At 48.7% G+C, this 26,845-nt stretch overlaps 8 protein-coding genes across 8 annotated transcripts; 6 read left to right on the top strand and 2 right to left on the bottom strand.

The window, feature by feature from the left end:
* Positions 1-78: 78 nt before the first annotated feature.
* On the top strand, positions 79-5,078 carry KY384_000281 (uncharacterized protein; the record flags this gene model as incomplete). Its single annotated transcript, XM_044808818.1, is given in 4 exon segments — positions 79-2,287; positions 2,332-3,894; positions 3,909-4,808; positions 4,900-5,078. The coding sequence occupies 4 exon segments, from the start codon at positions 79-81 to the stop codon at positions 5,076-5,078; spliced, it is 4,851 nt and encodes a 1,616-aa protein (XP_044665571.1).
* A 1,192-nt stretch (positions 5,079-6,270) lies between these two features.
* KY384_000280 (uncharacterized protein) lies at positions 6,271-7,708 on the bottom strand (the record flags this gene model as incomplete). Its single annotated transcript, XM_044808817.1, has 2 exons — positions 6,271-6,393; positions 6,506-7,708. 2 exons carry the CDS (start codon positions 7,706-7,708, stop codon positions 6,271-6,273), a joined length of 1,326 nt encoding a protein of 441 aa, XP_044665570.1.
* A 1,593-nt stretch (positions 7,709-9,301) lies between these two features.
* On the bottom strand, positions 9,302-13,634 carry KY384_000279 (uncharacterized protein; the record flags this gene model as incomplete). The annotated part of the gene is made up of 4 exons (XM_044808816.1): positions 9,302-9,478; positions 9,533-9,721; positions 9,776-13,401; positions 13,478-13,634. 4 exons carry the CDS (start codon positions 13,632-13,634, stop codon positions 9,302-9,304), a joined length of 4,149 nt encoding a protein of 1,382 aa, XP_044665569.1.
* A 1,483-nt stretch (positions 13,635-15,117) lies between these two features.
* Positions 15,118-16,568, top strand: KY384_000278 (uncharacterized protein; the record flags this gene model as incomplete). Its single annotated transcript, XM_044808815.1, has 5 exons — positions 15,118-15,152; positions 15,204-15,364; positions 15,432-15,811; positions 16,123-16,267; positions 16,315-16,568. 5 exons carry the CDS (start codon positions 15,118-15,120, stop codon positions 16,566-16,568), a joined length of 975 nt encoding a protein of 324 aa, XP_044665568.1.
* A 75-nt stretch (positions 16,569-16,643) lies between these two features.
* KY384_000277 (uncharacterized protein) lies at positions 16,644-16,948 on the top strand (the record flags this gene model as incomplete). Its single annotated transcript, XM_044808814.1, has 2 exons — positions 16,644-16,681; positions 16,729-16,948. 2 exons carry the CDS (start codon positions 16,644-16,646, stop codon positions 16,946-16,948), a joined length of 258 nt encoding a protein of 85 aa, XP_044665567.1.
* Positions 16,949-17,102: 154 nt separating this feature from the next.
* On the top strand, positions 17,103-18,570 carry KY384_000276 (uncharacterized protein; the record flags this gene model as incomplete). Its single annotated transcript, XM_044808813.1, has 4 exons — positions 17,103-17,180; positions 17,233-17,669; positions 17,716-17,928; positions 17,979-18,570. 4 exons carry the CDS (start codon positions 17,103-17,105, stop codon positions 18,568-18,570), a joined length of 1,320 nt encoding a protein of 439 aa, XP_044665566.1.
* Positions 18,571-18,918: 348 nt separating this feature from the next.
* YPT1 (GTP-binding protein of the rab) lies at positions 18,919-19,889 on the top strand (the record flags this gene model as incomplete). Its single annotated transcript, XM_044808812.1, has 5 exons — positions 18,919-18,929; positions 19,100-19,223; positions 19,304-19,351; positions 19,405-19,632; positions 19,695-19,889. The coding sequence occupies 5 exons, from the start codon at positions 18,919-18,921 to the stop codon at positions 19,887-19,889; spliced, it is 606 nt and encodes a 201-aa protein (XP_044665565.1).
* Positions 19,890-24,252: 4,363 nt separating this feature from the next.
* On the top strand, positions 24,253-26,717 carry KY384_000274 (uncharacterized protein; the record flags this gene model as incomplete). Its single annotated transcript, XM_044808811.1, has 4 exons — positions 24,253-24,268; positions 24,334-24,526; positions 24,574-25,278; positions 25,670-26,717. The coding sequence occupies 4 exons, from the start codon at positions 24,253-24,255 to the stop codon at positions 26,715-26,717; spliced, it is 1,962 nt and encodes a 653-aa protein (XP_044665564.1).
* Between the last annotated feature and the right edge of the window lie 128 nt (positions 26,718-26,845).

Genomic DNA, 26,845 nt, shown 5'->3' with positions numbered 1-26,845 from the left:
ACGGCAGGTGGTATATATCGCGGTTCCTGCTCGCCCTGATAGTCTATATTGCTATGTTTACGACTAGTGTGTGACATGATGAGTCTTTGGAATGAAGCGCGCGACCAATTTGTGCAGCAGCTACGAAGTGTGCCCGAAGATCCCTTGGCCATCGAGAAGTTTTTGCAGGACAAGGCTTCCGTCGATGATGCCCGCCGAGGCGTTGCTACGCTTCGTGAAGATAGCGACCGCAAATATGGAATGAATGAAAGCCGCGGAAAAGGCGTCTCCGGCAAATGGATACGTAGGATCATGGAGAATCTTAATCAAATCACGACCTTTGGTAATGTGGCTATGATAGCCGCGCCTGAGTCGGTTGGGGTTGTCTGGTTTGCAGTTGAAAAGGTACTCAGCGCGATTCAGAACGACTACAATCTCTACGGCACTTTCAATGTCGCCTTGCACGATATTTCAGAGATGATGGTCCTCGTACGGACTTATGATGAGGTTTTCCAGGATCGAAGGGGGAAGGGGGATGGGAGCATTTTTCACGAGCTTTCCAAAAGCATTCTTGAAGTCTACATATCCATCTTAGACTTTTCCTACGCTGTCAGAAAGTATCTATCTGGTGGCAAGCGTGCGAAGATCGGGCATGCTTTGAAGGATGTGGTCGGTGCATCGAACAGACAATTTGAGGGCAAGACAACCGCGCTTCAAGCCCAGAAGGCTAAAGTCATCCAATACTCGGAAGCAGCTTTCCAGCAAAAGACGAGCGATAGCTTAGGGGATGTCTCAGGCGAGCTTGTTGGCATGCAAAAAACCATGCGTGATGTATTTGAATTTCACCAGCGGTCATCGACAGAAATGAAGGAAATTCTGAGTGAAATCAAAACAGCCAATAGAGCGCCTACCCATGGCGAACTCGCGGTCTTGGAGTATGACAAGAACATGCAGCGTTTGACACCATGGCTAGACGCAGGTAGCGCGACCCTGAGCACACACGTCAAAGCCCGTGAAGAGGGCACTTGCACTTGGATCAAAGATGCAGCTTGCTATACCTCTTGGCAAGATGCTTCCAAGAGCTCCATACTCTGCATAAGAGGCGAGACAAGCTCCGGCAAATCAGTCCTAGGTGCTTTCGTGTATGAGACGCTCCGCAACGAACTCAGCAATAGCAAAGACAAAAACACCTTGGTGCAGTACATATCGCAGGATATCAAGTCTACCGGTGACATAGAGAAAGCCCTCAAACGAATGGAAAACACCCTTTTGCGTCAGATATACGAGCACGCTCTGGATGATGTGGATGATGATTTACTCCTGCAGCGCTGCAACATTCTCTTCAGCCATCCAAAGAAATCCAAAGGCAGAGATAATCCGGGTCCTAGTACTACTGAGAAACCAATTCTAAGTGGGGTTGCCGGTGGGCAAACCACTTTAGATTTCTTAGACGTATACCCTAGCCTTGTTGAATCGCTTAAAAAGCGGATAGTGGTGATTATTGACGGCGTAGACGATCTTCTTGACGAAGACCAAGCAAAATTTGCTGAGAATCTAGTCAAATTAAGGCAAGAGCCGGATATTCATGTCCGTATCCTCCTTCTATGTCGACCATCAAGCCCAATCCGCCTGAAATTGGGGGATGAGACGACTCAGATAACAATGGCCGATCACAATTTGGATGACATCAGATTGATCATTAGCAGAGGATTGGAAATCCTGCCTGGCCTATCATCAGACGAAAGGAGCGAAATTGAAGCTGTAATTACTCAGAAGACAGGGCATCGAATCAGATATGTCAAACAAGTAGCCCTCCCTTTTCTGCACACTCCCTTCCAACGCCCAGTCACAACATGGCTGCAGTCTCTACCAGAAAATGTCAACGAGACATATCACCAGCATCTACGTCAGCTTGCTCCAAATTATTACGATCTACTTCGCTTGGCTTTGAGCGTGACATTTGTTGCGGAAAGACAACTCCGGATAGACGAAATAATGGAAATATACTCGCGGATGTACTTAAATGACAGCACGACTGATGATCCGGACAAGACACAAGTGAATTTGGAGCTTTACCGCAAACAGATACTGAAAGCTGGAGGGCCATTCTTGAATGTGCGCGAAAATAACCAAGTCGAACTCACTGATCCTGAGGCAATTCGCGAGTTTTGCCGTCCGAAACCGAATAAGGCACACGCGGAAGACGCAGAGCGATCGATGTGCTTGAAATGCAGGCAGAATACGCATACGGTCGATGCGCTACCGGTAGATGAAAGACATGCACACTTAGCACTTGCCATCACTTGCAGTAAGTCTGCTCAAGCTATCCATGGCTTTGACTAACAGTGTCAGTGAAACACCTCAATTCTAATACGTTCCATGTCCGATTCTTTGCCGATTCGCTCGACGAAGCTAGATCCCGGGTCGTGAAAGAGAAGACTGCTAACAAGGATACGGTCTCGGACGTAAATTTAGAGACCGCGGGTTCGCCGCAGAACTTAGCTTCTACGACTGAGTCAAACCAGCTCAATGTAGCCCAAGCTGGCGATTCCGACTCGAAAAACGAGCAACAGGAAGCACTTTTGGAAATCCGGGAAGCTGCTACCTCCTCACCGAACGAAGTAAGTGACGATGACTCCCAATTCTCGGATCAAGAAGGTGATAATGAAGACTTCGACCAAGCTGACAACGATGACTGGGACGATAATTCTGACTGGTGGACTTCAAGAAGATACGAGATTACAAGTTGGTACTACAACATACAGGAAGCTGAGCGTCTCTGGTCGCCCGACGAAAGAAAATCTAGCCCAGAATGGCAAGAGCTCTTGAAAGAACTTGAACGCTTCTTCCTGGACGGGACCCTAGCTTTTGAAGCTTGGAAATTAGACTGGGTAAATTACTCGTGTGAAAAATGGGAGCCACTTCACTTTGCTGCATGCCATGGACTTATGAGTGTAACACAGATGCTCCTTGATAGGGGGGCAAAGGTGATGGGCCTCACACCCGATGGCTGGAGCGCATTACACTTGATCACTCAAGCCCCGAAACCGAGTCAAGCTGCGATATTACGCCTGTTCCTACAAAATGGTGGCGACCCTAATGTTGACGGTGAACAGGAATCCTGGGTCATGCCGGCGTTCCATCATTGGCTGTACAACGGGGCTGACCCTGAATGTGTCAAAGAACTGCTTCGTAGTGGCGCTTCAAATTCTCTGACAAATTCGCAGAATCAAAATGTAATGCACTATTTTGCTTTGGATGGAGCTGATCCGGAGGTGTTGTACCTTCTGCTGGACAATCCTCTAGACGCCAATAATCGTGCAGATATCAATGTCGAAGACGGCGACGGTGAGACGCCTTTACACAGGCTACTCTCTCGCCCAAAAGTCCCGATCGACCTTCTTAGGGCGTTCCTTGCACGTGGGGCTAATGTCAATATCGATGATAAACAGTCCGAGCGCCCTCTTTACGAAGCAGCTCGCTGGGGTGAGAACGATGCTGTTGAAGCCATTATTGAGCAAGTGACAGACATCGACGACGATAGCAGATGTGGACAAACAGCACTTCATGGCGCGGCTCATGCTGGCCATAAAGAGACTGTGGAGTTGCTCTTGAAGCATGGGTCTGACCCAAATCGAAGAGACAAACACAATAGGAGTCCTCTCTTCTTGGCCTGCCTGGGGCGAAGAGGGTTCATTCCGGAGGATGTCCATCAGGAGACGGCTGAATTACTGTTCAATGAACAGATGAGACGCCGATCGGCTTTTCACGATATTAATGTTTGTACCAAACGTGGTCGCACAACGCTTCGCGAAGCGGCAGGCCGCGGCTATCTACAGATTGTATCAGGCATCCTAGAGCAGATGGCACCCGAGGAGAAGGTATGGATTGACAAGCGCGACGACCGAAAGCGGCGTACTCCTCTACAGACAGCCGCGTCGCACGGACGGGGGAAGTCATTGAGATCCTCCTCCAGCACGGTGCAAATGTATTGCTTCGGGATGGTGTCGATGGTAAAGGGATGACAAGCCTCGAGATTTGCCTGGATAGATGGGCTGTCATAGGGTCCAATCGTTACGAGAACGCCATGGTTCGCCTCATTGATGCCTGCACAGACGAAGCAAAGGGTAATAAACTTTTGCTGACCACAGCAGCCATTCATGGAAGCGTTCAGGTGCTGGGAAAGCTGGCAAATGCAGGTGTCAATCTAGACCTACCGGATGCTTATGGATGGACACCGAGTCAGCTAGCCTCGCAATTTGACCACTTTGAAGCGGCAGCATTTATCAGGGGGTCATTAGCAAAGCGAGCGTTGCGACCAACTCAGTGGACCGTTGAAGGCGACGCAAAGATCACAACATTAGAGGACGATGGCAGGGGCGTCAACCACGAAGAGTCCCCGAGAATGTGTATATTAGCCGATCACCCGGTGCCTGCTGGTCTGACAGCCTACTACTATGAGATAGAAATATTAGACGCCAAAACCGGGAAATCGATTGGTAAGAACGGCATCATGCCCCTTGATCTTCACTTGCTGACCAGTAGGACAGACTCTCAGACTCAGGGGAATGAAGACGAGCCGGAAATCGCCATGGGTTTTGCAACTGCATCCGCCAAATTGGTCGAGTTTCCTGGATGGCCTCCAAAACCAGTTGCTCCGAATGTGCAGTCATGGGCCTATCATGCTGATGATGGAGCAATTTGTGCTTCAAATCGGAAGAAGTGGCCGTCCAGCTTTGATAAGCATTACGGACCAGGCGACACGGTGGGCTGTGGATTGGAAGTTGAGGCAAAAAGAATCTTCTTTACAAGAAATGGTGTTAGGATCGGTAAGCGCTTTCTTTCAATGCCAGCCCATTTGGTTTCAACCCTCGACCAACCAACAACAGGCTCCTTTTCTAACTGACACTGATCGATTAGACGACCACGTCTTCGAAGATTTCAACGGACGCGTCTTTCCAATCATTGGCCTAAGTGAGAAGATGAAGTTGCGCACAAATTTTGGTCTCGACCCCCAAATGCCCTTCAAATGGAATCAGCAGGCGGAAGAAACCTCGAAGGAGGTAGGGGAGAAGCTCGTCAATGGGACCGGCTCGTGATTAAACTTAACCACCAACCGAGTTCTGACGCCCTACGCCCCGCCAGTAGTCGTGAAGAGCGTGTGCGAGGAGAACGTCTAGCATCTCCACGCAGGAGCTGTATATAGCCCGGCTTGAAGATGGCCCAGGCCCTAATACCAATAGGAAGTTCGATGAAAAATTCTGAACTTGTGGTCCACTAGCAACGAAATCAGGTGGCTGAATGCATTCAAACAAGAGATTGTTTGCTGAGAAGGCGTGATAGAGACCGCCATTTGAGATGTGAGTTATTTCAATCTATCCGCCTTGATACAGGAGCTGTGTATAATCAAGTATACTACTTGGGAAAGCATTTTTTCATATTTGGTAAAGCCCTGAACATAGCCAACGCCAATCCTATAAAGTAGTAGGGGATAAGCGGCAATGCCTAGCATTGAAGATCAGCTTACAGGCATGCCCCAGGGCTTGCATCCCTCTAATTGCTCCCTAAAGTCCAGTGCCGGTATCACCTTGGCGGGAAATGCCATTTCTGATTTTGAGCAAAAAAGCACTTTCGCTCCCCGTATAAATTTGCATCATTTGGCGGCTTCCTTCCAAGCACCTCCTTGCATACAGCCTACCCACAGATTTCGTGACCCATAGATAATAGACGCCATGTTTCAAGGTACGCACGAACAATCATGATTGCTGAGTGCCAGAGACCCACAGATGGCTCGCACAAGCGTACTGACAAGGACCAAGGCGAGCCCCAGCAAAGTGCTCAAGAAATCAGGGTATGTGCATGGTTTCTCTGTCTGAACACGCAGTCACTCATGGTGACGATGATATTTAGAAAGCGGAGGAAGTATCAAATCAGACCATTAAACAAGTCATCGCGGGATGCATCTTGCTGTACCTCAGTATGCTCATTCAGCCTCAAGATTGAAAGCGACGTCGTGATTGACATTTTGGCTTCTAGGTCCGTTCGCGATTGACTACGTGAAGAACTTGGTCTAAAGACAAGAATGCTTGGTCTGGCGTCTGCAAAGAGCTACACATAGCATGTTTTGGTGTTAAGGGACAATGACAGGGCTGGAATGATACCCCGGTCTTGAAGCCATTCACAGAGCATATCCTAGGAACAGCAGCGTCTTATCTACATTACAACCAACTTTCCGCTCAAACAAATGTCCGCTTTTAGTCTATGCAACGTCGCGCCTGTCGTCGATCACGTTCATCTGCCATTCAGCAAAAACCTTGTTGGCTTCTCTTGCTGCTCATACTCCTTCCAATCCTTCTCGATCGAAGCCAGCTCCTTGGTAAGGTGCTCTAGCTGGGAATTGTAATCTTCTAGAATCTGTTCAAGTCAGCACACAGATATTCACAGACCGTTCTCTTTGGGTGGGTGTGGAGGGTGTGTGCTGTAGGGAGGGCGTGTAAGATGATATCAGCAAAAGAACAACACATACCTTCTTCGCCCTCTTCATCACTTCTTCGTCAATCCCTCCGCTCTTCGCTTCCGTCAATCCCCGTCCCGCTTTCTCGTAAACCTGCTGTAACTGCCGCCCCCGCTCCCTCACGCTGACCATCCGTGCCCATATCTCTTCTCCCTTCCCGCTCAGAGCTGGATCAAAGGCCGTCCTTTCGAGCAGCAATAATTTCTTCCTTAGTTCTTCCTCCGCAGCATCCATGGCGTAACCCCTATTCCTCAACATCTGCGTCTTAGCCGCCAAACTCAGACACTGCCGACTCAGCACCAAATGCTTCCGCTTACACTCTGCCGTACGAATCGAGAGATCCAGGTCATGTTTCTGCAGCAGCGCGTTCAAACCTTCATTGATCTCATGGAGACGCCCTTGCAGTACGTTGAGGTTCTGGTACTGGCTCTTCATACGGAAGGAAAGTTCCTCGAAGCCACGAGCAGCGACGGGGACAGCGCCCGGAGAAGGTTTCTTGGCAAGAGCTTCCTCCCATTTCACCTCGTCATCCTGAGGGCCAGGGCCGTAGAAGGGAGCACTCTCAGGGGCGACGGCATTATAAAGGTAGGTTTGAAAGGGCGTATGTGGAGATTGTGGATTCCATTTTGCGTAGGCGAGCTCGATTTGGTCTGTTACTGACTTTTGACGAGGAGCTATCTGTGAATCTTGGAATAGCCGTGACTGGCTTTGGGGTTGACCGAGAACGCTGCCTTGTTGCTGTGTTTGTTGTGCCTGTTGCGCAGGTTGTCCAAAGCTGCGGAAGATACCGCTCCCTTGCGGCGGCGGCTGATATGCTGTGCTTCCCAGACTTCCAAACAGCCCTTGCTGAACTTGAGGCTGACCGAAGATACCACTGCCCGTCTTTGCTGGCTGCGTACTCCCGAATAATCCTCCACCCTGTTGTGGTTGCGAAGTGCTCCCGAACAAGCCTCCTCCTGCGGCAGGCTGGCTTGTCGTGCTTCCAAACAGACCACCTCCCTGCGCTGGCTGAGATGGTGTGCTACCAAATAGGCCTCCAGTCTGCGCTGGCTGTGATGTCGTAGATCCAAAGAGTCCTCCACCCTGCTGCGTAGTATTGTTTGTATTCAGTGAGCCAAAAAGATTCGATTTATTCTGAGTCGTGTCCGTTGAGCCAAAGAGACCAGTTCCTGTGTTCTGCTGCCCGGACAGATGCTGAGAAAATATTGATGACATGGCAGTCCGGGGTACCTATGCTGTAGAGCTGAGAAGGTGGAAGCCCACGTGAAGGATGGGCAGAGGCGCGTCGGCGGCGCGCATCACTGACTGGACAATTCGTTCAGGTATAGTAGAAAGTCATAGGGTTGCTTGAAAGGTGAGCTGTACTGCACTGAGTCGATCAACACAGCGGTTTTGCGCCTGTCTGTAAGTCCTCTGTTTGCCTAAATAATTGTTCGTCCTGCAATTCAGGAACCAAAATTCCTATCCGCGATTCAGCGCCAGCCAATCAGAGCTCACCTGCGACAGCAGCTCCGACCTCACCACCGCACTCTGCTACATATTGTATCGTCTCCTCCCTAGCACTGACAGCCACATACCTCTTTGCAATGTCCACCCGAGAGCCTAGGTATCTCTTCCTTCCTCAATTGCCCACCTGACTCCGCTAAGCACCGCCCAGATTCAATCAACATGTCCTCATCGACACGACCCCTCTCCCCTCTGACATTCCTCCAGTGAAAGAATGTGGCGCCTCTTCTGCACCCCTACTAAGCGCGAGCTTCTTTATCGGCGATCGCTGCAAAGCCTACAATGACGACTATATGCAATGCAAGACGGAGGCTCGGGGGAGAGGGGAGTTTGACTGTATGAAGGAGGGGAGGAAGGTGACGAGATGTGCCAAGAGTGTGTGCGTGTATCCATTCAAGATGCAGAACGCGAAAATGGCTGCGGTCAGATTGAGCGGTGCTAATGTGAGGGTGGACACACAGAATCGATGATGTAAATCGAAGTTGCCTAAAGGAGTTTCAAGAACATTACGAGTGTTTGGAGCAGAACAACCAGCAATTATGGGACTGTAGAAGACCGGAGCAGTTCTTGAACAAATGTGTTTTCGACAAGCTGGTATGTTTTATGTTCATATTCAGACGCAATATTGACAGTATGAGGCAGAATCTTAAGAAGGAGATACCAGGCACCCCGCCCCAAGAGACGCCAGTGCATTTGAGGCCGAAGCAGATCTTTTCTCATGCCTACACCAGCAGGAGGGTACCAGAAAAGAGCGAAACGAAGACATGATTAGCGCAAAAGGGAGCTTCTATTAAATGGATGAATTGGGATTGAAATAGTCAGTCTATGGACAAAGATGTATCTGTGACTACACAGCATGAGGCATGTATAGCAAGCACTTGGGAAAGAACATCACAGCACGTTATTGACAAGGAGGGCCATGTTATGCCAGCCAACGTTGAACCTTTTACGGTACGATGCCGCCAATGCCATAGCCAAATGTGTAGAGACAGAGCAGCAGGAAATAGCTGCTCACTTCTCCTTCAATATTCTTCTCTCCCTTTCCTAAGCAAGTGTGGATGCTCTGAATGAACAGCCTCCATTTTCAGGAGACTTGTGATGATCAGATTTTTCATGACAAGCTTGTGTATGAAGACTCTTCCTCTCCAGTGAGCACATGCTGTCATTTGCCAACGAAGGGATTTCCTCCGCGAGTCATCGAACTGGTTGATTGATGTCACGATTCTCCGCAAAACCAAGTTGCGGTGTTGTCAAAGCTTCTCAGCATTGATTCGGCAGGATATGAGGCAGCATTGATCTTCCTCATTCAGCAGGTAGCGGAGTTAGATTCATCAATTCTCGTGACTGCCTCGTCAGCTTGGCAATAAGACGAAGTGACGTGTTGTTCGGTTGCTCCTCTGCAATCTCAATGTAGGCCGTTTGAAGACGCTGGCTGATTACGTCCAAGACCTTGCGTAAGACTTGCTGGATCTCAGGTTGCTAAAGGACGACCTGTTAGCTGCTTCCATCGATTTCAGACTAAATCATACGTACATGGGGATCAAGGCAAGACAGGACAACATCAACCCATGCAAGACGTTCCTTAAGGCTGGTCGTGAAGGACGACGTGACAGCTGCTCCGACCGAAAGAACGACAAGGGGGGAGATGCGGCGCAAGTACCCTGCATTGTAGCTAACGAAGGTTTGATCGAAGAGTGCCGTTTGCTGGCTTGATTGAAGCCACTACAGATGGCGTCAGAGAGAGCGTTCTGAGGGTGAAAGATGGGAACTGCTTACCATGATCGTGGCCTCCTCGTAATTACCTTTTTGCATTGCAGAGGCTACAGCCTCGGCCTCCTGCTGCTCCGGTGTCACACGCAAAGATGCAGACTCACTTGGGGTTGGGGAGTCGCGGCGGACTAGGGCCATGCCGTCTTGAAGAGATTTTTGCCCCAGCCGCAAGATTTCCGACTGAAAGTCTGACTGAGCCTCCGCCATCTGGTGAATAGTTTCAGAAAGCACACGAACAGAGTTCGCAAGCTGATCAATCTTCCCAGCATCTTCGCGGCGTTGTACTTCGGCTTGCTGTAACTGGCTGCGAACCCGATTTTCCGTATCTTGGCCGATCTTTTGCGCAGCATTGACAGCGAGGTTCTGAAAGCTAGGGATGACCGACCTCTGGAGAGTGCCCATGAACTCTTTCTCTACAATGCCAGTCACATTCCTAGTAATCTGCTCCGAAACTGCACGATAATGGGCGTCGGACTGGACCATACGAGTAAGAGCTTCAGGTACTACTGAGCTAAGCACAGATGGAAGGACGTGCCGCAATTTTTGATCAATTACGGAAGGTATGTTCTTCTCGATATTGTTGGCAGTCAGGGTTGAAATTGACGGAATCACCGAGTCTTTGATAGCCCGCGTCACAATTGTTGTAAGTGACTTCTCCACGTTGTCGCCCAACTGCTTTGAGACCAAGCGCAGGATTGCTTCTTGATTAGCGCCTGCTGCGGCCGTTTGCACCTGCCTGTCATTGTCAAGGCGTCGATGCAGAGCGTCCAATTCGCGTTGAAACGACTTATCAAATTCTGCGGAAACTCCGAGTTCAATCTTGCGCATTTCTTTATCAAGCAGCTCACTAGAGATTCCGAGGCTGATGGGCTCTATGTCAGAAGACGTTTTAGTCTGACGGTCTAATATAGGGGCGACAGAAACATCTCCCGCATCATGCGAAGCTTGCTTCTCCTCCTCCTGTTGACGGATGACCAAAGCTTTTGGAGGTGGCGAAGGAGCTCGATGTTCTTCACTGGTTGGTTCAACCACCACAGGCTTTATATTTGATTCAGCTGTGGAGGCTTGCTTCGCTTTTTTCTTTTCTGATTTCTCACTTGTCTTTGAGGAGCCCGTAGGGGTAGTCTTGCTAAGCTTCTCCGTTTCTTTGAGAGTCGATTTTGGTCCAGTTTTCATAGAAGACGCCGAATCGCCGTGAGAGTAAGATGAATCAAGAGATGATCCCAAGGGCTCTCGAAGGTCTTTGACTTTGATGAAGCCTTCTTGCTCTGCGTCCACCGGAAGCAGCGCTTTGCTGTCTGCCGACCAGCCAAGATCCTCCTTCTCAAAGCCGAGACAGGTAACACCCTTCGAGTGCATGACATAAAGCTCGAACAATTGGGAGTCTCCCTCATCTTCGGCCCTTTTCGCAGCGTCTACTGCAGGTGGTGTAATTTCCAGGCTTCGAAGCTGACCGATATCAGCGAGCGAATATTCGCGTAGGCCGCTCATAATGGCTGTAGCTTCAGCACGTGGAAGAGTGGAGTCCTTAGTAGCAAGTCGTTGGACAAATTTAGCCTGTGACATAGGTGGTAGGTTATATCTCGGTGAAGAGAGATGGATCAAGTAGATAGAGTTGCGCGTAGGATGACCTACGGCGATAATGCCTGAGTTGGGATGGTAAACCACACTGCAGATAGCATCGGCCTCATTTGAGTGGGGAAAGCTCAGTTCCTGCACAGCTTTGCCAAGACATAGATCCCAAAGCTGAAGTATATGATTTTGTTTCATGCCAACGATTATGAAGCGCTGAGCGATACCCTTGATGTACGCGCGAATCTTGTCAACAAAATGGACCGAAGTAGGCCAAGATTTTTCAGCAGAATGCGTGGTTGAGTAAGTCAAAAGCGGAGTCTTGACTTCAATGCCAGCAAGTTTGCCCGCGTATGAGTTATTTGGGTCTACTAGTTCACTGATGTCCCAGACCCTAAGCTTACCAGCCTTATCAAGTGTCGCAATTGTCGTGTCATCTTCGCTGAAGGCGAAGTCTTTGCCGGCCTTGCCGGTTGTTACCTTCAGGCTCCGATCAGCAAAGTATTTTTCAGTATCGATGGTTGATGAGTCCCCAAAAAAGGCAGAGTCACGAGCATGAGATGGAAAGACGATCTGTATGGACTTGCCGCGGCCAATACCGAAGAATTCTGGATGGCGACTACTCTTCTTTGCTCGAGTCTTGAGTTGACCGCTTGTAGCTGATTCCGAACCAGCAGCGCTCGGAGGGAAGATGACCGCCCCAGACTCCATGTCGGCGAGCGAGAGGTCTTTACCAGGTTCCCCAATAGTTGCCCAGTAAACAGTCCCACTAATTCCAGTGGCAATGACTCTCTGGTACCCAGGACCGTCATACACTGTGGATACTACAACATTGAAGACACGATCCTGGGTATTCGGAAATAGCATCCTGGAAAGACCATTGTCTTGATGTATCACTCTTATACCTCCATTCCTAGGCATCCCATAGACGATAAAATCTCTCGTTGCTGCTGCTAATGTTCGGTCAATCTGGTCAAATTCTTTCTTGAAGCGAGCAATATTCACAATTGATTCTCCGTTGACCGATAAACCGACGGACTTTTTCACAATCTCAATAGAAACGAAGGGCTTCATTGGAAACTGGTAAGAAGGAACATCTCGATGTACCCAGGTCGGAGGACTAGAGTTATCGCCATTGTTGAGCTTTCCATCATTGGTTGCAGCAGTGTTAGAGTCATTCAAAGTATCCTTTGGTAGTTCTTCTTTGGTCTGTGGCTCCTTCTTTTCCGCTTCCGCCAAAGCATGTTCCATTTGTTTGTGCACTTGGTCACCTACCTCATTTAGAGCCTCAGCAACTGTCTCTACATCTTTGCTGGGCGCTCCAATGTCCATCAGAGCTTCTACTTGGGTGCGGCCATCTTTGGCGCGCTCGGGCTGGGGTGATTCAATGCTCTGCATGACTTCGTTTCCGGTAGTGGTAAGTTTCTTGTGAGCTGGTCTCTGTGCAGCAACCGGTGAAGGTGATTTTGCTTGGCGCTTTTGGGAAATTCCATTCGACTTCTGACGGGACTGCGTATTCAACGGAGACGAATCCGCAAGCTGCTCGAAAGGATTGACATAAGTGAACATCGGTGCATTTGTCGCAGCTGACGGTGACTTGGCGAGAGACTCAGGGTGGAAAGGAGTTGGCGTGTTCTCTTTACTGCCAAACACACGCACAGAAGGCGAGTTGTGAGCGGGCGAGGGGGTATCTCGCGCTGGGCTTCGCTCTTTCAACGTAGGAGTTGAGCGTCTTTGCTCCTCTGCATTCACTGCTGTCTGATTGAGAAGCCTCAAAAGCGATTCCTGATGGCTTTGTGAAGATGAGCGCGGCATTGATTGCGCCGGTGTGGGCGGCTTCGACCCAGATCCGCTACCTCCACCTCTGATGGAGGCCACTAAATCTGAAGCTGAGATACCCCTACCGTGAACACTGTGGGTGCTAGTAGAAGTGTGCGGAGGTCTCGTAGCATCAGCTGTTGCGGCTTGTTGCGAACTTCGCTGGGTCGGCGTGGCTGACCCACCAAAGTTGAGGAGACCTAAGAGATTTGACTGTGCGTCGGCGTGTGAGTTTGCATGTGCTGTGTTAGGTCAGTATGATATGAAAGCGACGGTGATGCAATAGACGTGTCAAGCACGTTGTTGATGTAGGCTTACCTTGGTTAGAGCTCCGCGAGGGTGCAGCTCCGTCAAAAGCACGGGCATTGCGCTGCTGCGTCAGACCTGCAGCAGCTTGTTGTGGGCTAGATTTGGAGGACTGATTGAGACTGGCGAACAAGCCTTCCAGGCGGGGGTCTGTGCCTGAGGCGGTCATGCTTTGTCGGAACACCAGGGAGAGAGTGGAGATAGATGCAACTTCTAATGAAGGTAAAATCAGTAGAGATTATGCTGGTGCGCTAAGCTGGTGTGTCACCAACCTAAGCTAGAACTAAAAGCTCTGACCCGGAGATCGCACCACTTTTTGGCGCGGGAAAATTACGCAATGGTGCCTGAAGAGAGAACAGCCAGTCCTGGTGGTCGAGGGTCTCTCTCAGCTCTTACATCCCTTGCCATTAAACATCTTCAAGTGAAGCATTCGTTTGACCACATCAACGATTCGAGAATAATATTGAAGCATGGGTTCATGTGGAATCAATCACTGATTGTATGCCTTTGCCATCCTCATCATGTTCTGCTTAAGGAGGTGAGATTCATCACCTTGCACCGAAAACTGCGAGTCTGTCCAATAATGGTAGCTAAGCTGACAATTTCCGGTAGTTGGCTACCAGCCCTTCTTTTCTTTCCTCTAAATGCCAGTCCCTAGTATGTCGATATCACATCATTTGAGTCTGATAACCCGAAGACCGCTGATTGTCATAGCTTCGTGATATCCTTCTTCGTCCTCACGTTCCTCCTTCAACGACCTTGCCTCTACTGTTCCGCCCTACTTATCGTTCTTTTCTGGTATTCCTGTTCATGGGCAAGCTCTTGCTTCTTTGACCTTCGTGGCAATTGGTTCGAGCCCCGTCTTTTCGCCTCTCCCTTACCAAGCTCGATCCTTTTTCCCCCCGGGGCGTCAAGATCGTTGAACCACAGCTCAACAATCACAACGGGCGATTTCAATACAGAAGCTACACTGCTAGCCGCAGCATTCAATGAGACAGCCGCTCTACTTGCAAATGCTGCTCTTGATAGCGCCAAATGGAACATGCAAGGCAAATTAGAGTGGAGTGGAATGGGCATTGGATGGCTACGAACCCTCTCGGAATGGGAATTCAAGCTGCCATGTGTGAATGTGCCGGTGCGTTTGTGATGAAGGCGAACATTGAGTTGGTACAGTGTCATGATTATTAGGCATAGCGAAGGTATTGAAAGGCGTTGGGGGCTTCACCTCATTGAAATGCCTATTAGCTTGGAATTTAGACAGATCAGTTTATAACGGATTCTTTCTCGATGCCCCAAAAATAGCAATTTTAGGCAGGGTGTGAAGGTCAGGACCTCTTGTGCCTCGGTCTACCTTTTAACCACAAATACCCTATCAACCCCGGGGCAGCAACAAGGCCTGATAGCTTCCTTGATTGTGCCGTTCAATCTTCTTCCTGAATATTAGCTTGACTTTCATGTCATTGATTGTCGGCAGCTTACTAAGAATTGGGATCAGGCGGGGCGTTTGCACGCACCTCCGTCTTATTACACCAGCTGCCTTACAACCCCATAAACGTTTGAGCCGCCTCGAAAGAAAATCTGGATTTGATGCATCAAACCGCATCTTACGACAGAACTCTAGTCTAAAAACTCTGTGCAGACATCATTCGACCATGGCTGCTCTCGATAGAGACGTCCTACCTCCCATGTGTGTATCCTGCCTGCTTGTTTCATAGAACAAATGTTGAGAGCCTTTTAGACTAAAACCTCTACATTATAAGCTAGACATATACGACCTAGAGCTTGGTGGAGAGTTCAGCTTTGCAGGTACTGTTAGAATTGACATAGGTGTCAAGTCACCGACGAAAAGCATCATCATCAATGCTCATAAACTGAAACTGAGAACGGCGCAAGTGTCCGGTAATTAAGGCCAATATCATTGCAAAGGACCCAGGAATTTGTAGGTACTGTCTGACTCTGTATTTAGGTCAAAAGGCATCCGAGATCACATACGATGAGAAGCGTCAGCGAGCTACTCTTGAGTTTCCTGAGGTCATCCAAGAATCCAAAAATTCCGTTCTCCAGATTGAGTATACTGGAATCATGAACAGCGACATGGCTGGCTTTTATCGATCGAAGTATAAGCCTAAAGATCAGCCTGCCAAATCTGTCCCCAAGGAAGGAGAGCATCATCTCATGTTCAGCACACAGTTCGAATCATGTGATGCTAGAAGGGCTTTCCCTTGCTTTGACGAGCCAAATCTGAAAGCCTCGTTCGACGTAAGCATCGAGCTTCCGAATGACCAAATAGCCCTGAGCAACATGCCTGAAAAGGAATCGAAGTCATCTAGCAAACCTGGCCAGAAGGTTGTCTCTTTCCAAAGGACACCAAGAATGAGTACCTATGTAGGTTTGATTTACCATTGCTTTGTTGTCAGCAACAATTTCTTCAACAGTAGCTTCGAGCCCAATCCTCTCGTGTCTGCCTAAGAATCTCGCCCAAAGAACTTCAGCCCAAAGAGAATTTCTAGCAGTGCGATTCGTACGTTCGCTGCTTAAACAAGCCGAGAAAGCCGATAAACCTCCTTTAGCCTAGTTATCTCTACTTGCTTTAGGTCAAACCCCTGCCATCCATGATGAACTGTTGAACTGCTGGACGCTAATCTTCAGGACTCTAGTTATTGGCGTGGGTTGTTGCAGATCTCAAGTACGTAGAAACAAGGACAAGTCGGAGCTACAACGGGGAAAAGTTGCCTGTGAGAGTCTACACTACCCCTGGTCATGAAAAGCAAGGCCAATTTGGGGCAGATGTGTGCGCAAAAGGTGAGCCTTTCAGCATGAATACGCTCAGGTACTGATAAGGCGTCCAGTGGTCGATTTCTATTCCGATATCTTTGAATTAGAATATCCTTTACCAAAGATCGACTTAGTCGCTGTCCATGAATTCTCCCACGGTGCAATGGAGGTACGTTCTTCTGCAAACAATGTACAGCGACAAGTGAATAATCCGTTGCAGAACTGGGGCTTGATTACTTATCGAACCACTGCTATCTTGTATGATCCAGAAACGTCCGACGCATTCTACAAGAATAGAGTGTCTTATGTTGTCGCACACGGCGAGTAATCCATTTGTCCGTTCAGTATTCACGGCTGATGCCCCGAAGAGCTCGCCCACCAATGGTTCGGAAATCTTGTCACTATGGACTGGTGGAATGAGTTATGGCTCAATGAGGGCTTGTGAGTATCTCCAGCATTGATTCATGCCTGCATCCTCACAAGTTCAGTGCAACTTGGGTCGGCTGGTATGCCATCGATAATTTCTTCCCTGAATTCCAAGTATGGTCTCAGTTCGTCACGGAGGCAGTGCAGACTGCCCAAAATCTAGACGGCCTACGCTCGTCGCACGCCGTGGAAGTGCCAGTCAAAGATGCTCTAGAAGTAGAGCAAATATTTGACGCCATCAGTGTATTTTCATCCGCAGATATGATCAAAAAAACAGACTGACGTAGATAAAAGTACCTCAAGGGAAGCTCCATCATTCGAATGTTGACAGCTCATCTTGGTATCAAAGACTTCTTACGTGGCATTGCTGTCTATCTCAAAAGGCATGAATACGGTTTGCTGCGTCGACCTGTTCGGTGAAGTTGCAATTAATATCATGTCAGGCAATGCAACAACAAACGATCTTTGGGCCGCTTTGAGCGAGGCGTCTGGAAAGGACGTCAAAACCTTTATGGTATGTTTCCCATATGTTGGGGTTCAATCATGTGCTTCTAACGCGAAAGTAGGATGCGTGGATCACCAAAATTGGCTTTCCGGTAGTTACAGTTGCAGAGGAGCCAGGGCAAATTGGCGTTCAACAAAGTCGGTTCCTATCCGCAGGTGATGTAAACCCTGAAGAAGACACAACGCAGTGGTGGATTCCTCTGGGACTTAAGACTGCCAACAACGCTACCCCAGCAAGTCAGGAACTTGCTACTAAAGCAGAGACACTTCGCAACGTAGATGAGTCATTCTATAAATTTAACAGCTACCAGAATGGGTTCTACAGAACAAATTATCCGCCAGAACGTCTTGCAAAACTTGGCGCGGAAAAGTCTAAGCTTGCGGTGGAAGATCGTATTGGCCTAGTTGCAGATGCTGAAGCCATGGCTGTTGCTGGGCTTGGGACAACAGCCGGCCTGTTAACATTGGTCGAGAAATTTCAAGACGAAAGCAGTAAAGCGTATGTCACAGGATGCCACCGCTATACTGTAGACTGACTTCATTAGGGTTTTTGCACAGATAGCGGGATCTTTGGCCACTATTCGCTCTGCTTTTGCTGAGAACGAAGCAGTAACGCGAGGTTTGCAAGCCTTCACGCAGCAACTATTTTCTCCTGTGGCGGAAAAGGTTGGTTGGAAACAAGCTCAAGGCGAAGACTATCTGACAGGTCAACTTCGCGCTCTCGCAATTCGGGTAGTAGGCGGTGCTGGTCATCAAAAGTATGATATTCCGCTGTGTGAGATGGTTGGATTGCTAAATCTTATGCTAGAGTGATTCAAGAGGCACAACGCCAATTCGCCGCTTACGTCTCCGGCGATAAGACTGCAATTCACCCAAGTCTAAGGATTCCAGTCTTCCGTATTGTCATCGAAAACGGAGGCGCTTCTGAGTACAAAGCGTTGAAAAATGAGTATGCGCAGACTACCTCGATAGACGGTAAAGATGTTTGCTTGACAGCTATGGGCCAAGTCCCCACAGCGGAATTGGCTAAAGACTTCCTGGACTTCCAATTCTCTGATGAAGTTGCGACGCAAGACGTTCATACTGGATCCATATCTCTGGCTTCGAATCCGAAAGGAAGGAGAGTTCTGTGGGATTATTTCCGGAGCGAGTGGAAGACGGTTTCGAACAAACTGGCAGCAAGGCCGATCATTATGGACCGCTATATCAAGTCCACTCTTTCCAAGTACGCAAGTCAGGAGATGGAGCAGAGCATATCAGATTTTTTCAAAGATAAGAATACGGAAGGCTATGACAGAGGTCTGCAACAGGTGCTAGATAAAGTACGAACAAATGCAAGGTATCGCGAGCGCGATGAAATGCTGGTCTTAGAATGGCTACAGGCACACCAATATGCCTGAATTACAAGCTGGAGTGGAAAGGCGGCATGGCTCAAATAGTTGACTTTTAAGTCTCCTGATAGGACACACTCGTTTGATGATGTACATTTCTCTGGATGCCCGCAGTCAATAAACTCCTCATATCAGGGTACAATGGACCTTGACGAGAGCGGAAGATGGCAGTAGCATATCAGGCAGAGGTTGTAGGGCTGAAAAGTCTTGGCGTAGGCCTTGTTCCGCATTTATGGACGGAGCAACGACAGCGCCGCACGTCACCCTACCATAGCACGAGACTCATCCGACCAGCTTTCTCGTTCTACGCAACTTCCTTACTCGCGTCACTACTCTATATCTCATCAAACCGTCATCATGAATCCTGAGTGGTAAGTGTCGGGAATAAAAGGTACAGCAAGTATTTGCTGACCTGATGCGCTTCTCGTAGAGTCTTTCCCCTTCCCACGACAAGGAGAGATCCTGCGACAAGCAAATCCTCTCTCTTTTCAGCATCCATTACCGTCTATTTAGCATCTACTTATCCTAGCATACGTAGATACGATTACCTCTTCAAGCTGCTACTTATCGGCGACTCTGGCGTCGGAAAATCCTGCTTGCTCCTTCGATTCGCAGACGATACATACACAGAAAGCTATATATCCACGATCGGAGTCGACTTTGTGAGTAGGGCTGCTTTCAAGGCCTCCGTCTGCGCCTTCTTCATCCATCGTAACAAGGCTAACGCTATGCTTGTTCTCAGAAAATCAGAACAATCGAGCTGGATGGCAAGACTGTCAAGCTTCAGATTGTGAGCAAGGACCTTGACTTATCAGGCGAAATTTGACACTAACGAGACACCAGTGGGATACAGCAGGCCAAGAACGTTTCCGAACAATCACATCATCGTACTACCGGGGTGCTCATGGCATTTGTGTGGTGTATGACGTGACGGACATGGACTCGTTCAATAACGTCAAGCAATGGCTTCAGGAAATTGACCGCTATGCCACTGAGGGCGTCAACAAGCTACTGGTAGGCAACAAAAGCGACATGTCAGATAAGAAGGTCGTGGACTACACCGTTGCGAAGGTGTGTTTTGCATTCTAAAGTTAAACATACAGGAGAAAGGCTCACGTGCTTCGGCGCTGCAGGAATTTGCAGATAGTCTTGGGATCCCTTTCCTCGAAACCTCTGCCAAGAATGCTTCGAACGTCGAGCAAGCCTTCCTCACAATGGCGCGACAAATTAAAGAGAGAATGGGCACCACCACGGTAAACAACAAACCTACAGTACAAGTGGGACAAGGAACAGGCGTTCAGTCGGGATCGGCGGGTGGATGCTGCTAGATAAGTACGAAATGGGATGAGTTGGAAGGACGCAAGATAAACTGCATATGCAGGGAGGCTGTGCCGGGCTCATATCAGTACACATTGAAACCGGCGTACAATCACGGCATTGGCTCTCGCAAGCGTTTAGACGGTCTCATTGATGCAAATCTGGATCTGGACTGCTGGCCCTTATCCTTCCTAATGGTAACAAATGTGGACTTTATCAGGTCAGGTTGATCTTGTATTCAATACGTATTAGTATCGGCAATATTCTTTTATCTAGATTATCACTCCATCGCGATCCCAAGCGCTTGATTCTGTCCTCAATTTTTGCCTGCCGGACGGCTGTTCAAGGCTAAGTAAAGGCGACATCAAAACAAATCACTAGCAAACTCAATCTCTTGTGAGCACATGCAATGCTGAAATGTATATCTAGCAATTTCCAGAGAACCTTGCAATCAATTGTCGATTCGCTGGACAACATATTGACTTGACGGGATGGTACATATTGACCAACATCGATCAGTCAAGCACATAAACCGTACATCTCCATTTCTAGATTATCATATCTAATCGAACACCTGACCACCCTCTCAATTAATCCTATAAGTAAATTGTGGCACCGTCGGTGGCCACCGAACACCTTCACTAAATAAGCCCATATGAGCCTCTGAAACATGATAATCCATTCTCGAATGCCATATACCAGAGCACTCCATCTGCGGTCGAATTAACCCTAGACCTATCTTCGTCTTCTTCCCTACTAAATGACCCTTTTATTCCAAAGAAAATCTCTCCCTAGCTGGAACAACGCATCGCAAATCCTTCGCCTTTCTCTTTCTCCCAAAAACCCCACCAATCTTCTTCAGAAGGCCCTTGAATGACCCTTTCCTCCCCCTTCCATACTTTCTCTTTCCGCCACTACTCCCGTTCACTCCCAGAAGGTTCTCTTCGCAACAGCTACTGCACCTGCCTATCCGTTCACTTCCGCTGTAGAGACTGAGAGCCGACGCAGCCAACGAGGGTGTTGCGTACGAGTATCCTGCTACGGAGCAGTTGGCGAAAGATGGTGATGTGAGCGTCGCGGGTGGTGTGGATGCGGGTGTTGTTTGCTGGGTGGAGCGGCGGTAGCAGGAGGAGGGTGCGGATGTGCGCAGCGTGGTTGTGGATTTATGATGGAGGGTGCTCTGTGAAGGGTGGTGATGGCAGGCGGATGGGCTTTGATTTGTGGGGGTGATGTTGGTGGCGGATTGGGAGGGGTTTTTGGGTCGCTTGCCCGAGTGAGTCTGTGTGTAGGGGATTGCGATGAACATGTTGGGTCGGGTGAGAGGTCGGGAGTTGGGAACCATGGGCTGGAATGTGCGTCGATTGAACGTGTGGACGAGTGTGGACGAGTATTGTTTTCAAACGTATAGTCTGTCGTGAAGTAGCGAGTATTTAAAAGCAAAGCAGTAGGAAAAGAAAGACCTAAGGACCAAGAGATCAAAAGAACTGTTTCCTTTGCATTTTAGGTATAGAGTTCCAAAAATTGCAAGCCACGAAAAGAGCCAAAAAGTCTTGTCCAGGAATAATGCTCAGTGTTTGAAGGCTTGAAACCATCTTGAGCCTGATATAAGGCATGGTGGCTTTGTGCTTGACAGAGGTCAAGTCGGATCACTGGGACGTCAAGAACCAAACCAATCGTAGCTTATTTCTAGGTTGTAAAGCCAAGGGTAGAGTAGGTGGCCACCTTAAAAAGGAAAAAGTCAAGCTGAAGAAGCCAGATTGACAAGTTCAAAAACCAGCTTGCAAAGTGATCTGGATATATTGTTCTGAATTATGCAGCGTCAAATCAGGAAGTACTGAGCATTACTCCCGGTCTCAAAAGCCACTTGCCGTTGTGGCTTACCAAAGCCGCAAGCTTCTTTTGTTATCCAAGCAGAAAAGCAAAGGTGAGCTCCAGTAGCTGAGGAAGAGAATGGGAAGGTTCTGGGCGGGATTTGTGAATTGTAAGGCGTATCCGAAATGGGCTGGTGAGATTCTAATACGATTCGGTCTAAAGTTTCCTCTCGAACGACCACGAGTCTTTCCCAAGCGAATTTCTTGGATAATCATGGCGCCTGTAGATACACATAGAAAAGATGGTCGAACTCTCTCCGTCGAATAGAAAGGGACTTGATGTGGTATATAAGCCAGACGCTAAGATTGAATTGTCAGGCAGATGACGGTCCTAGTCTTAGATAATAGGTTTAATCATAGCTTTCGATGCGGTCGATCGTACTTTTCGAACAATATCGCCCTTGTGGTCGCCTGACCAAACGTTGCTAAACCTTCCGTAATAGTCCTACAGGCCCTTGAGGCTTGCATGCGAATTGACAGAACGACTCTGTCCGCGCTGATTTAGTCGGCGCGATGCTGGTAAGCATTTGAAACTTAAGCTGTGAGTGTTCGCTCAACACTGCAAACGCGATTATTCGAGCTAGAAAGCTGCAGTCGTCGACGTGAATGTTGACTGCGAAGATCATCAGCACCATATTCTGGGAACTCGATGGCTAAGCCTGACATGAACCAAGATCTCACGCTGTAGAGATACTACGTGAGGCGACACGCTGCTTGCTGGTACTCCGCCGATTTTCGCCTCTACATTCTCTCAAGCTAGCCGCAGGTCTTCCGATATTTCAGGATGCTTATATGTCATGTAACGGGTCCATTTTCTTCGTGTTACCCACTCCGCGAGCAAGACTCTACTCATCACAAAAGAGTGCTGCTCTCGGTAGATACTCGAATCCGACTCGGTTGCGGTGATCCCTCCGTCGGCCTCTCTCAGCGACAAGTGCGGAATTATAACAGGAAATGCTTCGCTGTGGTCATCGAGCCCGGGTTGAGTTCCATTTCAGATCCTTATTCTTCGATCTTTTGCCTTCCTTGGGACCTAGGATGGGAGCCTGCCGTAATTGTAGGGTTTGCTGCATGGCAAGTGGGGCGCTAATCATTCTGCCTTTTTCATCAAGGAACACCTCGTCCTCCGGACCTGACAGACACTGGCCCATTGCAAATCAAGGCAAGAGATGAGTAGAGTATCTCGAACATACACGATTAGTTGCTTTTTGGAGGAAGGGCTATCGCTTCGGAGGCGAGATCGTTAAGGAGCGATACGCAAGAAAGACACAAAATCGCTCAGCAAGTGATTTGCAACCTGCGGTTTGTTGAGATACCAGAGAACTTTTGTACTTGGGTGTCAGGCTGTAGAAGAACAGAATATGAGAAGTAGAGGCAATAATGGAGAAGTCAAGGAATAGCAGAAGTGGTAAGCGGGAGGCTCACGCTTTAGCTAGCCATAGTAAATGATGATAGTCAAGCCATGGCGTCAAAACAGATGCATAATATGCACAGACCGGGTTTCCTTCCGGATCAAAATCTTGCCCCTCGGATCCACTCGTTCAGGTCCGATGGAGGGCGGACATTTGGAGGTCGTCAACCCTCCTGATAAGTTCTTGCGAGCCATGCCTCAAAACCCAAGACCACGAAAAGTTTCTCGCACATCTTTATTTGTCGACACGGTACCGTGTCAACGAAAGATAAAGCATCAGGGGCCAGGAGGGAGCCACCTTGAGGGGAATGTGAGCACTACTACTCGATGTGCTACAGTGCTATGGCGCCACTTGTCGATCACCAACAGTATTGATCATGGATGGCGATCTCCCGGGCTTTCCCCTAGATTTCCCCAAGAATCCAAGATTGGTTCAGGCCTGATCTCGGTGGTACCGATTGGTTCAATTTTCTCCGATGCCGGGGTACCTTACACGTGGCTGTTCCGATCTTATCGAGCACGCCCATCCACCAGTAAGGTATTATTATTCACCAGTATCTACCCAGCTTCCGACCTTTGGCTCCCTCACCCGAGCCAGAATTGGTGGCGTGAGGTGTCGCATCTTTATAATGTGATCAACTTGGTTGAAAGCGGCGACGAATTCTTAAACAGTAAGAAGGCTGACGAAGCCCCCAAACCTTCCAGGACAAGCACGAAAGCATACAGCATATAGATTCTATCTTTATTGGGGATAGTAGTCACCAGATATCCAAGAACGAGCAAATGCCTCATAATGATCAATTCTAAATTCTTCTTTGCATACGTAGCGTTTCCCCATAAGAGGGCCAATCACCTTACAGCCGGCCGGATCAGATGACAGCGCGCGCGCTTACCCAAATTCTAGAAGGCTGGGAAGCTTCTCTGCAGCTGTCAGCTCAAACATGTGTCCATTCTAGTACCTCACTGCTGCTACGATAGATCTACATACCCTTGACTTTAATAAAACGCCCCGGCCCTATCCTGGTACGTCATTGGAGTTTGATGGACGCTTGATGACGCGAAGGTCAATTGAGATCCTCCCCCATCTCCAAGATGGCAGATTCAATCGGTATGCCGCAGCCCGCCTGTCAAGCACAAGTACCACGGACACAGCTGACTGAATTTGCAACACAGATCGTGTGTTTGTCCATGCTTTGAACACCGTCAAGCGACTACCACGTACCGGCTCAGCAACCCCACCAGAGGGTGATCGTCTGAAGCTCTATGGATTGTACAAGCAGAGCATGGAAGGTGACGTGGAAGGTGTGATGGCAAAACCCAGCAACGGAGTCTCCAGGGCTGATCAAGTGTCGGAACTGGCCAAGTGGTATGATACAACCCCGGCGAAGATTGAAAGCGGCTGAAAATAGTCAGGGAAGCATGGCATGCCAATGCAAGTCTATCTCGCACGGAAGCCAAACAAAGATACATCTCCACTTTGATCGAGACCATGCATCGTTATGCTACCACTACAACAGAAGCAAGGGAACTCATTGCTGAGCTAGAGTTCGTATGGGACCAGATCAAGTCGAATCCTGTCTCTTCATCCGACTCTTCTCCAGGACGTCGCGCAGTAGCTCAAAACATAAAGCAGAGTATCGCCTTTAGCTGGAGGCCTGGAGGTGACGCAGACGACAAGCTGAAAATGATTAGGCCTACAAGTCAGGGAGATGAAGAACTTGACGTAGTAGGAAACCTGGATGAGACGCAAATTTTTCAACATGGAGATGCCATGGACTCAGGTACAGCCGACTTCTTTTCATCCAGCATAGGAACGCATAACGAACGGTGGAAACAGCGCGTTGAGCAAGCCTTAGTAAAGATGACTGTCGACATTGCGGCGCTCCGAGAGCAGATGGAAGCAAACAATACGAAAGTGACGAAACAACACCGAAGACCTTTGACATTGATAGCATGGTTTATCACAGCGTCAATGCGACACCTCTTTGTCGATGCAGTAATACTGGTTGTGCTCTTTGCGTGGGCACGGCAAAGCAAAGGCCTCAAGGCAAAGCGGGGCTTACAAACAGCCATGGATTGGATTCGGCGCCAGTTCAGCAGATATCAAAGAGCTTTAAGGTGAAGGACATCTCTCCCGGTCGCGGAGACATGATTTATACCTCTTTCCACATTACAGTTCCCCCTCGGGCATAGCGCACCACCAACTGCTTCTCAGGACCAGCCAATTGCTTTCAGAAGCATGCATCCCCACTTTTTGCTCGTAAGGACCTCACGACTGACGGTTGACACCGCCAGTGAGACTGCGACATTTCGGCAGCTTGCTGGACTTCCTCCAACACATGCCGACGGAACGGGGAGCGAACGGAGATAATCTAATCAGCGCCAAGCCTGAGCTTAAATTGCCGTCATGGATGACAAACCCGAAGCTGCCTGCGCCTCTGACAACGACTGCGCTTGGGTCACCATTACCCATTTGCTTCCGATGAAGATACATCTGTCTTTGCACAAGTAACTTCATACTCCTATCAGCGATCCTACCCTATCACCACCTTTCCATCACCGACGGCAACACCTTCCTCTACAGAATGACCACCGATATCTCTATAGACATAACACTTACCTATCATGGAACCACACACACTTTGCCTTTTTCAGATGGCGCAACTCTGTCAGATCTGTCCGATCGCGTTGATGCTGAGCTATCGATTCCCCTTAAGCACCAGAAATTCATGATCACTCCTAAAATCGGAATTCTAAAGCCGCCCTTCTCAGACCCTTCCCTATCCTTGTCAAAATTGCAAGGCAAAAAGGTTCTCCTTCTCGCCCCAACAGCAGCCGAGCTCTCCTCTATCTCCCGACCGCTCAGAAACTCCAAAGCCAGCTCAACGCTCAAATCGGCTGCGCCTGCACGACAACGAGATTGGAGAAAGGTCCAGGATGAGACAACCTACACGTTTCACGCTATAATACCGCTTCCTTACCTACCGAATCCCGATCGATCAAAAAAGTTCTTGGAACGTCTTAGTAATGATCCGGGCATAAAAGCCGCAATGGTGAAACATAAGTTCAGCGTTGGGGTACTCACTGAGATGAATCCCGCGGAACATACAACGCATGAATCAAAGACGTTAGGCTTGAATCGCAATCGAGGAGAAGTCATTGAATTACGGTTGCGAACGGATGCCTACGATGGTTATCGTGACTACAAAATCATCAGAGACACGCTTTGCCATGAGTTGGCCCATAACGAATTTGGAGACCATGACCGTAATTTTTGGGACCTTACAAAGAGTATTGAGAAAGAGGTCAGACAGAATGATTGGAAGAGTGGTGGGCAAGCAGTCAGTAACGAGATATTCTATGATCCACAGGATAGGGAAGGAAGCGGTGACCACGTTGATGGTGGCGGATGGAGTGGTGGTGAGTTTGTCTTAGGTGGAAGCGGAGGGGAAAAAGTAGAAGGACAGGGTCTAGGCAGGAGGGAAGCAATGGCCAGAGCCGCCGAGGAGAGAATGAGAAGTCAGAAAGAGGTAGGGAAGGGCGGAGAACTTCATTGAAGATGGTATGATTAGACGACTGAACGCAATTGTGCAAAAACCTTCTATTTAAGCATAGTACATTTTGGGTATCTAAAGCTATTGTTCCGATGCTCAATCACCTGGCCACTATACAAGATACAAACATG

Source organism: Bacidia gigantensis (assembly GCF_019456465.1).
Source record: "Bacidia gigantensis strain McMullin 20006 chromosome Unknown contig_49, whole genome shotgun sequence".
NCBI classification, from domain to species: domain Eukaryota; kingdom Fungi; phylum Ascomycota; class Lecanoromycetes; order Lecanorales; family Ramalinaceae; genus Bacidia; species Bacidia gigantensis.
Note: the sequence above shows the minus strand (reverse complement) of the source record. Positions and strands in the feature narration are given on the sequence as shown.